The sequence below is a fragment of the Danio aesculapii genome, chromosome 3, assembly GCF_903798145.1.
Source record: "Danio aesculapii chromosome 3, fDanAes4.1, whole genome shotgun sequence".
Taxonomy (NCBI): domain Eukaryota; kingdom Metazoa; phylum Chordata; class Actinopteri; order Cypriniformes; family Danionidae; genus Danio; species Danio aesculapii.
This window is the reverse complement of record NC_079437.1, coordinates 10,551,298-10,563,797: the sequence shown is the minus strand read 5'-3', so window position 1 is coordinate 10,563,797 and position 12,500 is coordinate 10,551,298. Positions and strand designations below refer to the sequence as shown.

At 37.8% G+C, this 12,500-nt stretch overlaps 1 protein-coding gene across 1 annotated transcript in view; it reads right to left on the bottom strand.

The window, feature by feature from the left end:
* LOC130217234 (coronin-7-like) overlaps positions 1-12,500 on the bottom strand; it is a 54,902-nt gene that overhangs the window by 39,971 nt on the left and 2,431 nt on the right. The window contains exon 2 of the mRNA XM_056449307.1: positions 1,184-1,280. Within this exon, the coding sequence (XP_056305282.1) occupies positions 1,184-1,280 (97 nt within the window). The remainder of the gene's footprint in view (positions 1-1,183; positions 1,281-12,500) is intronic.

Genomic DNA, 12,500 nt, shown 5'->3' with positions numbered 1-12,500 from the left:
TTTCAACACATTTCTAAACATGATAGTTTTAATAACTCATTTCTAATAACTGATTTATTTTATCTTTGCCATGATGACAGTAAATAATATTTGACTAGATATTTTTCAAGACACTTCTATACAGCTTAAAGTGACATTTAAAGGCTTAACTAGGTTAATAAGGTTAACTAGGCAGGTTAGGGTAATTAGGCAGGTTATTGTATAACGATGGTTTGCTCTGTAGACAGTCGAAAAAATATATAGCTTAAAAGGGCTAATAATATTGACCTTAAAATGGTGTTTAAAAAATTAAAAACTGCTTTTATTCTAGCCAAAATAAAACAAATAAGACTTTCTCCAGAAGAAAAACTATTATCAGACATACTGTGAAAATTTCCTTGCTCTGTTAAACATAATTTAGGGAAATATTAAAAATAAATTAATTAATTAAAATATATATATATATAGCGATATAAATATAATTTCACCTGATTAATCAAAAAGCTCTATTTGGAAACATATCATTATTTTAGATAGATTGAGATGATCCTGTCTTTTTCTATGCAGTGCGTTTGCATAAATTATAATAAATTACATGCATAACTAAATACAACAGAACAAAGATAAAGGTGAAATGAACAGTGCTTTACAGAAATTAAACAATCAAACATAAAATAACATGGTCATCAGCCTAGTCCCTTGTTTATCAGGGGTCGCCACAGCGGAATGAACCGCCAACTATTCCAGCATATGTTTTACGCAGCAGATGCCCTTTCAGCCGCAACCCAGTACTGGGAAACACCCATACACAATCACACACACTCATACACTACAACCAATTTAGTTTATCCAATTCCCCTATAGCGCATGTCTTTGGAGTGTGGGGGAAACCCCTGAAGGAAACCCACACCAACACGGGGAGAACATGCAACCTCCACACAGAAATGCCAACAGACCCAGCCGGGCCTCAAACCAGCAACCTTCTTGCTGTGAGGCATCAGTGCTAACCATTGAGCTACCATGCCACCCTCTTTATCGTTTAATGTGTAATAAATAATCTAATCCTGCGATGTGACTTATGGATACACACTTTATAATATCAATATATTATCTTCAGTGTCACATGATCCTTCAAAAGAAAGCGTTATATTATGATGATATGCTTCTCTGTATTGTAAATGTTGAAGGTGTTGTTCATTCATACCAGCGTGATCGGTGTTGAAGGCCACGAGGCTGCAGCTGGATTTGATGTGTTTGCCCTGAGAAGAGAAGGAACCTCCTCGTACGTTTGCAATCCAGCCCTGAACACAAAAACACAGAGAGGATGTTAAAGCAGATGGCATTTTAAAATGAAGAAGAAACTTGTTTTGGTTCTGTACAGTTGAAGTCAGAATTATTAGCCGCCCTGTATTTCTGTTTAACAGGGAGAAGATTTTTCAACACATTTCTAAACATGATAGTTTTAAGAACTCATTTCTAATAACTGATTTATTTGATCTTTGCCATGATGACAGTAAATAATATTTTACTAGATATTTTTCAAGACACTTCTATACAGCTTAAAGTGACATTTAAAGGCTTACTGTAAATAGGCTAATTAGGCAAGTTATTGTATAACGATGGTTAGTTCTGTAGACAATAAAAAAACTATTATTTAAGGGGGATAATGATATTGATCTTAAAATGTTTTTAAAAAATTAAAAACTGCTTTTATTCTAGCCGAAATAAAACAAATAAGACTTTCTCCAGAAGAAAAAATATTATCAGACATACTGTGAAAATTTCCTTGCTCTGTTAAACATCATTTGGGAAATATTTAAAAAAGAAAAACTAATTTCGTAGCGGGGCTAACAATACTGACTTCAACTGTATATAAAAAAATGTATGACAGACAAATCAATAGTGTGCCTCAAAGCAGCTCACTGTACTCACTACAATAACACAACTACTAAAGTATAAATGCATTTATCAAAATAACAAGCTTTCTCAATCTGAGGTTCACCAATCCCTGAAGATTCAAAATGTCTGAAAAGTGAAGAATGAATGAGTTCAGATGCAGAAACCTCTAAATGCCATAAGTAATGTTCTCCTAAAATGACCATTTTTGTCAGCTTCCTATGTTTATGTTCAGTTATTTCATTTTAAAAGGCAAAGAAAATAACTTATTCATCACTATAAAAGTACAATTACTGAGCCTACAGTAATAGTAATAATTACTACAATTTTAGAAGAAAATATCAGATGGCTTTTAGAGGTTTTTGCATCTAAACTCTTCATATGTATTATTATAATTGGGGGAAAAAAAAGAACACACGCACGCACGCACGCCCGCACGCACGCACGCACGCACGCACGCACGCACGCACGCACGCACGCACGCACGCACGCACGCACGCACGCACGCACGCACGCACGCACGCACGCACGCACGCACGCACGCACGCACGCACGCACACACACACACACACACACACACACACACACATATAATATATATACTAGGCATGGGACGATAACCGTTTCCAAAAAAAAGTCAAGGTTTTAAAACCACCAAAATTTTCTGGATACCGTTACTAATGTATGAGTAAGATTTTTTTATCTACTTTTTTTTTTACTTATTAGAACAACAGTATCTCCAGCAGAAAAGATATGCAAAGATGCAGTTTTAAAAATCTGTTTTTGAAATAAATGAAGACAGCAGAAGTCAATAATTTATTTGAATTATTCAGCCTGACATGTTTAGTTCCAAAATATTTTCAATGTTTCTTAATACAAAATAGATTGTGTTTAAAAGGGAAAAAGTGTTTTTTCACCTTTAAAAAAGAACAGGCATTTAAAAAGAACATTTTTAGAGCAGTACTCACAACATCGTGAAACCGTGAAATTTTAATCCAAGGTTTTCATACTGTCAGAATCTTATACCGGCCCATGCCTAATATACATATATACGCACACACACACACACATACATACTAATATAAATAACTGATGTGGAGGAAAAAATCATTTTAATTATTACTAAAACAGACCACAAACTAGATATTTAGTTTGTACTTACTTTAGTTTGTGTGTACTTTAGTTTGTATTTACACCAGATATTTAGAAACATATGCCTTCCTAAAGATGATCCAAAAACAAATATTACAAGAAGTGTCATTCACTGTCATTCAGTGCATTTAATAAGTGCAAATCCTGGCTCTAAAATCTAATGCTCTAAAGATAACAGGGTGTCATCTGTGACGAAAAGGGCCTTGTAGCAGGGGAAAGAAGATAAAACCTGGCATCTGGCTAGTTATAAACCTTGTAAGACTTTGTCTCTTGATCAGTAAGAGTCTCTTTATTTGAAATTGCCATGACACTGACAATTAATTTTCTAGTTATAGTTAATAGTTCTAGTTAATATTAAAAACGAAAAATAAACTAAAACTTGACAGTAATTTTCAAATTTAAACTTTATAAACTTAAAATACTCCACATGTAAAATAAAAATGTATTTATAACTTTTTATAATTATATTTTATTATTAATAACATAACAACATAACATAAATTACCAAAAAAAACTAATATTTTTTAAAAATTATAAAAATGCCAACACATAAAATAAGTATTAAAATGATAAAAATGGCAAAAAGCCCATTGGGAATTTACCAAAACTAAAATGTAAATTAAAATTGAAGGAGCACAAATGATTATTTAATTAATCACATTATACTAATAGTAGATAAATAACACTAAAATAAAATTTAATTTTCCAACAAACTCTAGTCGTATTGACTAGGGCTGCAGCAGCGAATTGATAAAAATCAATTAAAAATCAATTACTAAATTATTCGTTATCAGGCTCGACAAGCATGACGTAAAAAATTCAAACTGAGCTTTGGTGCTTTGGCTTGCACTGAGCCAGAGAAAGACATGTCATATTATCACAATTATGCAGTGTTTCTAACCACCCAATGCTTATTTTATATTTTAGACATGTAAATACACACAACTACTAGTAAAACAATACATTTAGAGTTTGTAAAACACGCAAGAAAGTCTATGGAAGTCCAACAATCCATTCAAATATAATTTGCTGATGTGTATTATTCACATCAGATACACATAGTAAAAGTAACAATAAGTTCAATCTTTTCCTCTACCAGCTGGACAGCCACTTGCTTGCATGCATTTTGGAGTAACTGATGAATTTACGTGCTGAATCCTGCGTGTTCTGCTTTTATGAATGAGGCATGCGCGCAACCGCATGTAAACATGAGGACGCACATCTCACGTTATAGATCAAGATCATTTACACGTCTTTTAAACAACAAAAAACACTCACTTATATATATTGTATTAAATCGAAAAGGCATAATAAAAGGGATACATCTGTCATACAGCGCTATTGTGGCTGCGGTGTGTCAGGTGAATCTTTTCTCACCAGTGAAAGGGTTAATAACAGAAGTAAAGCAGCAGTAGTATAGTTACTTTGCATTGCAAGACTAAAGACACGTTTTAATTCACTTGCCTTTTTTGGATCATTCATTTTTCAATCTGTTGTCATGTACAGCTACACTGCAAAAAAGCTTATCTTAATTAGTAATTTCGTCTCGTTTCCAGTCCGAATATCTAAACAAATCAAGAACAGACAAGAAAAAGGGCATGGGAAAATTTAAGTGATTCTTCTGATTATATCTCATGAAGATTATTTTTCTTAAGCCATTGGCAAATATTTTTGCTTGTTTTAAGCAGACAAACACTTAATTTCGAGGTGGGTTTTTTCAGAAAACAAGACACAATTTCTCACGTTAGTCTAGTGTCTAGTATGTATCTTGATTCAAGGTTTTTTTTTAGATATTGTCAGGTCAGTAAAGTATGGCGTGCCTCAATGATCAGTTTTAGGCCCTTTGCTGTTTACAATATACATGCTACCCCTGGGAGACATTATTAGAAGACATGAGATCAGTTTTCACTGCTATGCAGATGATACTCAATTATATATTTCAACTAAACCTGATGAGATGTCTGAACTGTCTAAGCTAATTGATTGTATTAAAGATGTTAAAGACTGGATGACCAACAATTATCTTCTCTTAAACTCAGACAAAACAGAATTAATACTTATTAGGCCTAAATCCTGTACACAGCAGATCTCACAACTCGACCTACAATTAGAGGGATACAAAGTTAGCGTTAGCTCTACTATAAAAGATCTGGGTGTTATATTAGACAGCAATTTAACTTTTAAAAATCATATATCCCCATGTCACAAAAACTGCTTTCTGCATCTGAGAAATATCGCTAAGTTATGAAGTATGCTATCCATCTCAGATGCAGAAAAGCTAGTCCATGCTTTTATGACTTCTAGGCTGGATTACTGTAATGCTCTTGTTGCTGGCTGCCCAGCATCCCTATTAATAAACTTCAGCTAGTACAAAATACAGCTGCCAGAGTTCTTACCAGGTCTAAAAAAATTTGATCACATCACCCCAATTTTATCCTCCTTACACTGGCTGCCTGTTAAGTTTCGTATTGAATTTAAAATATTGCTTCTTACATATAAAGCTTTAATTAATCTAGCTCCTGTTTATCTAACCAACCTTCTGTCTTGTTACAATCCAACTCGCTCTTTAAGATCTCAAAAACTTAGGGCTTCTGGTAGTACCTAGAATAGCAAAGTCGAGTAAAGGAGATCAAGCCTTCTCATTTATGGCTCCTAAACTCTGGAATAGCCTTCCTGATAATGTCCGAGGCTCAAACACACTCTCGCAGTTCAAAACTAGATTAAAGACTTATATTTTAGTAAAGCATACACTCAGTGCATCACACAACGGTATTATGCATGAATATGCTCCACGCAGGTTTCTGCATCTCGTTTAGATACACTATGAACAGCAGCTACACTAATTATTCTCTTTATTCTCTATTTCCACCTGGGGATACTCATCCAGAGGCCCCCAGAGACTATGCAGCGCCACTGATTCGATCCAAGACCCGCAACGAGATGATCCCAAGGTTTCCATAATCCTGGACTAGGCCGTATCCTGAGCAGCTGCTGTGGTGGTCATGGAGGAGTGGAGAGCTTAAGACTGATTCCTGTGACGCTCCAGCGACAGACGAGTCTTCGCTGAGGTTCCGCATTCCCCAGGCTCCCGGCGCCTAGACTGCAGCTCTGCACAAGACGTTTGGCCATAGAGAAATGGTCATGCCCAACTGAGGCCTGGTCGAGGTTTTTTATTTCTTCACTTTCAGTGTTTGGACTCGCAGTAGTGATTATTAAACCACACTGAACTGAGCTAAACTGAACTGAACTTAAACACTACAAACTGAACTACACTGTTCCAATTTACTATGACCTTTTATGTGAAGCTGCTTTGACACAATCTACATTATAAAAGCTCTATACAAATAAAGGTGAATTGAATTGAATTGAATTGAATATTTTGATTGACAACAAAAAAACTAAATTAATAGTTTTGTTCTGTTTTTATTATGATAACAGCTCAGGGATGTTCAAGAACAACATGTTTGTGCTCTTTCTAAAGATTTTAGTTGTTTTTGAATGACTGCTTTTTTTTCTTTTTTAATCTGATTCATTGATTAATCGAAAAAGTAACTGACAGATTAATCAATTATAAAAGTAATTGTTAGTTGCAGCTCTAGTATTAACCCCCCCAAAAAAAATAAAAAATGAAAGATACCAGTTATTAAACGAGCTAATGGCTCTCAACTGACATAATCGCAAACAGGAAAGAGGAAGCGGATAGAAACGCTGCCATTTCTTCAACAGCACAAACACACACAGAGAGAGAAACAGAAGCAGCACACAAACACTTGAGGAAACGCAGAAGAGCAGCTGAGCACTTTCGAAACCTTCCAGAATGTCAACAAGAAACGACATGCAGAGGGTGAACATGTTTCAGCAGCAAACTAGAGATCGAGCGTCACAAACTACACTTTCTGCACCAGCAAGAAGACACTTTAAAGATGGTATAGAATAAAAATCTAGCTGAATAAAAAACAGTTTAATACATGGAAATTATTTATAGCCTCAAACAGCATTGTTCTTCATTCTCCAGAAAAAAAATCCCAGTGAAAAACAGACTGATATGTAGTACATGGGATCTTTGATTGGCCACAACATTTCCTAATGAGATTACAACAAAGCTCTTTTTTGTGCCTTGTAAATTAATCTAAGCTTGTATTATACGCTGTAAAAATATCTGTTTTCTGTATTTTGTGATGTGTTTTTATTTATTTATTTATTTTCCCCCTTGTATTTATGCTTTTGAATTGCATTATAGGACCATGATCTTTTTACCAATAACTTTTAACCTTGAACAAGTTGTGAGTCTTTTTGAATATTTTTAATAGTTTAAAGTGATATATTGTCTGGATTTGTGTTGTATATTACGCTACAAAAACCTTGTAATAAGCTGCCAGTACATTTTCTGCTATTTTATAGACTTATTTATCTAGATATCATTTTTATGCATTATATTACTAAAATGTCAATAAAAGTCACTTTGAGTTGAATTATCAACATCAAAAGTCGACAGAGCAGAGATCAAGCTCTCATGATGCAATTCACAACCGTAAATAAAGAGAAAACACTTGAGAATCACAAAACAAGGAAACGGTTAACTAACAGATATGTTTACAGTGTAATTCTATGCATGTAGGACTTTTATTTTGACAAAGATACCAGCATATTGAGTTCTCAAGTAATAAACCAGCATCAACTATCCCAGCCCATGAGAACACAAAATTTGAGAAAGATAGATTATGTATCTGTTCAGCGCACCCAGAAGAGACATATGGTCTGATTAAATGTATTTTTTTGTTATATTAATACGTTTATATGGTGAAATATGCCACGTAAAATTTTAGGCAAAAGACATGTAGACTGAGTATAAGCGTTTAATGCACGTTTATGCACCCGGTCATATCACAAAGGCTCTCACTGTGACTTTCTTACAGAGATAGCAATAAACCTAAACTTATCTGTTTATGCCAGAGGTTGATATTACATTGACTAAATATGGTAGTATCCGAGCTTTTCATTCAAGGGTAATTCCTGTGGTTATAAATGAGCACATAGAACCATTTCAGGACATTTTTTGCACTTACTTAAGGGTGTACTCACACTAGGCCATCTGAACCATGCCCTGGCATGTTTGATCCCCCTTTTTCTCGTTCATTTTGACAATGAGTGAGTGCTCTGAATTGGGCCCGGGCGCAGTTCAGTTGGCCGGCCCTGGCCCGGTTGGAAGAAGTGTGCAAGCGTGTAGGTTCAGTTGGGCTTTGAGCAGTACGCTTGTAGTGTGAGCGCAAAGAGTGTCACCGATGTCACTTTTAAGGGGACTGTTCATATGGATTTATTAATCATTCTTACTTTTCAATGAACACAAACTGTCATCGTTCATTAAAGACGCAAACCCCCTTACTGCACGTCAGCTGCATCTTCAGCAAACCTCTTAATACATGCAGCACAAGGACTTTTTTTTATTGAGCGTCTAAAGTGGCGGATCTGTTTAGCAAAATATTTGGTCTGGAAAGAGTTTGGGGAGACCATGGAGGAAGACTATCAGTCTGGCCACAAAGAGATTTTGGCCAAACCATCCGGTGTCTCAGGAAGGGGAAAGCAGCTCCACATCAACACTGTTTACAGCGGAAGTAGGGAGCTGTTGACCTCGACTGGGGATGTTGTTGGACCGGTGAAAGGAATACTTTGAGGATCTCCTTAACCCCACTGATATGTCTTTTATTGAGGAGCAAAGACTGGGGATGCAGGGGTGGACTCACTTATCACCCAAGCTGGAGGTCACTGAGGTAGTTTGCAAGCTCCGCAGTGGGCAAAGCAGCGGGGGTGGATGATATTCACCCTGTGTATCTTAGGTCACTGGATATTGTGGAGCTGTCCTTGGCTGACACGTCTCTACAGTGTCGCATGGAAGTCTGGGACATTACCTTTGGACTGGGCAACTGGGGTGGTGGTTCCCATTTTTAAGAAAGGAGACCGGAGGGTGTGCTCCAACTTCAGGGGGAAATCACACTCCTTAGCCTCCCTGGGAAAGTCTATGCCAAGGTACTGGAGAGGAGGATCTGACCGATGGTTGAACCTAGTAACCAGGAGGAACAATGCGGTTTTCGTCTGGGCCGTGGCACACTGGACCAGCTCTATACCCTTACCAGGGTGCTCGAGGATTCATGGGAGTATGCCCAACCAGTCCACATGTGTCCCTTGTAGCGATCTGTGGAGGGTGCTGTGGGAGTATGGGGTCACAGGCTCTTTGTTAAGGGCTGTCTCGTCCCTGTATGAACAGAGAAGGAGCTTGGTTCGCATTGCCGGCAAGAAGTCAGACTTGTTTCCAGTGTATGCTGGGCTCTGCCAGGGCTGCCCTTTGTCACCAATTCAGTTCATAATTTTTATGGACAGAATTTCAAAGCGCTGCCTTGGGCTGGAGGGGGTCCGGTTTTGGGACCACAGGTTTGTTGCAGAGTGTGACGCGGCTAGGATGAGAATCAGCACTTCCAAGTCTGAGGCCATGGTGTTCCACTGGAAACCACCACTGGAATGGTGTTTGCCATCTCCAGGTTGGAGGAAAGTCCTTACCCCAGGTGGAGAAGTTCAAGTATCTTGGGGTTTTGTTCACGAGTGAGGGAAGGATGGAGTGTGAGATTGACAGGCGGATCGTTGCAGTGGCAGCAGTAATGCGGTCGATGTACGGTCTGTTGTGGTAAAGAAGGAGCTGAGAGGCCGAAAGGCAAAGCTTTCGATTTATCCGGTCCAATCTATGTTTCTACTCTCATCTATGGTCAAGAGCTTTGGGTCATGAACGAAAGGACAAGATCTCGGATACAAGCGCCCGAAATGAGTTTCGTTCGGAGGGTGGCAAGGCGCACCCTTATAGTCAGGGTGAGGAGCCTCTGTCACTAGGGAGGAGCTCGGAGTAGAGTCGCTGCTCCTCCACATCGATAGAAGTCAGCTGAGGTGGCTCGAGCATTTCGGATGCCTCCAGGCCTACCTAGGGAGGTGTTCCAGGCATGTCCCACCGGGAGGAGGCCTCAGGGAAGACCCAGGACACGCTGGAGGGGACTGTCTCTCGGCTGGCCTGGGAACACCTCGGGATCCCCCAGAGGAGCTGGAAGAAGTGTCTGGGGAGAGGGAAGTCTGGAGTTCTGTCCTAAAACTACTGCTGCCCCCACAACCCGGCCCCGGATAAGCAGATAAATATGATGATTTTTTCACTGCATCCCAAAGTCTTAAAACAATACAAAACAATAGAACTAAAGCAATCTCTATTGTACAGGAGCGAGAGCGCTTCTTTTCTGTTAAACTGAACCATCGCATCATCGATGTCCGTAAGCGTGCTCAGGCTCGGAAGGTAAAAATTGCAGTGTGAGTGCAGGCCGAGGGGGAGATGGGAGTGGGGACAATACCCTAAGGTCTTGTTTACACTGTCAGGTCTTGATGCCCAATTCCGATTTGTTGCCTATTCGGTTTTATTTGCCTATCCATTTACAAAGGTCTTTTTTTATTGCGACCCATGGCTGATTCATGTGTTTACACTTGCCATTCAATTTACAACGTCGGGCATGCGGACTAGCCACGATGGAAGAAATAGAATTGTCTTTTAGCTCTGCGAATATGCAAAGTTCGCCCAACTTAAAAGGATTTTGAGGCAGAGAGGAAGGGCCGTCATCGCAGCTTGCACCTATGGTTTATTAAATGGTGTCCTTCATCTTTCAGGGGAATTTGTGGGGTACTCTGAATATCCAAATGCATGCATTTTTTTTGTGTTACACAGTCATAGAACAGATCCGATCTGTGTCACATTTGAGCAAAAAATCTGAATTGGGTCACATTTAACTGTCAGTGTAAAAGGCCTAGTTACATATACTATTTGCATATCAGAGAACAATTTATACCTATTTCCAATGTAATCAGTGCACTCTATGGCACTTTTAACAATAAACATAGAGGCAGAATTCAGCCATATGAGTCAAACACAGACTCTGCATCTCCACAGTCTGTCTGAACATGATTACTCCTACACAACAAGATATAAATAAATAGAAAAAATGGCCTTCTTGCTGCTTAAAACCTAGAAAACATGGATATAATCATAAAAAAATCTATTACTAAACCACTCAAAACTGACAAATGACTATTTTCCTTTCTTAAATACAACCTATTTTGATACACAAATTATTATTTTGATTTATCACTATTACTGCTGTCTTCAGTATAAGATAATCCGTATAAGAGTCATTGTAATATGATGACTTGATTCTTTTCAATGTTGAAATTAGCTATGCTGCTTCATATTTCAGTGTTTTCAGGGTTCCTTCAGGAACATAAAGTTAAAACCATCAGCATTAATTAAACAGCAAATCTTATATCTTATATTATAAATGTTTTTAGTCCAACTTTAAAGCATGATTACACAAACAGGACTTAGACTAAGTCTAGATGAAAGGATCATAGATCAAAATAGGACATTATAAAGTCATATTTATAAAAGTGTTTTAGAATAAAATCATTACTGATGTCCATCTTAAATGAAAGCAATTATAAAAATAATGTTTTAAAATCAGTCAGTGCAACTTTCTTTTAGCAGAAACCGCTCAGATTTACATTCAAGTCTGTGACCCAAGCTTAAAGGGACAGTTCACTCAAAATGAACCTGTATCTCAATTTACTCGCCTTCGAGTGCTTTGAAATCTTTCTGAGTTTATTTCTTCTGTTGAACACAAAAGAAGATACTGTTGAAGAATGCTGAAAAATGCTGAGAATGCTGTCCTTGCTAACAGAAGCATTTCCTTTGAAAAAATAAAAAAAAACCTCTTCTTGATCCGATCTCAGATTACACCTTACAGCAGCATCGGTCAGCGCTTTACGCTGGGACACTCAGCTAAATAACAAACCTCAACTTAAACTGAGGATCAGCCGCTGGATTTGTTCTCATCTGTCAATGTTTAACACTCTGTCTGATCTCCTGTCATGTGACTTACACCGTGTGTTTCTCCAAAACATTAAGGACAACCAAGGTAAAATACAGGCCAATGCTTTTCCCCCCGTCTCTATTTAATATGGAAATATTATAGAGCACAAAAAACTAATTTCAGAAATGAGTCTTAAAATATAAAAATAACCATTGAGCTTTTAAGACAGACCTGTTGTGATTTCTGAGATATTAGTACATACTGAGATAAAGATACATACTAAATACATGCCTCAGCCTACATTTGTGCATAAAAAACCTTAGCGGATAGCGCTCCTTAAAAGTCCCTGAAAGCAGAGAAGGTCAAGATGCTTCAGGATTGGCCAGCCCAGTCAGCAGACATGAACATTATTGAGCATGTCTGGGGTCAGATGAGAGGAGGCATTGAGGATGATCCAAAGGATCTTGATGAACTCTGGGTCCTGCAAGAACGCTTTCTTTGCCATTCCAGATGACTTTATTAATAAGTTATTTGAGTCATTTCAGAGATGTGGATGCAGTCCTCCAAGCTCATGGGAGTCATACACAA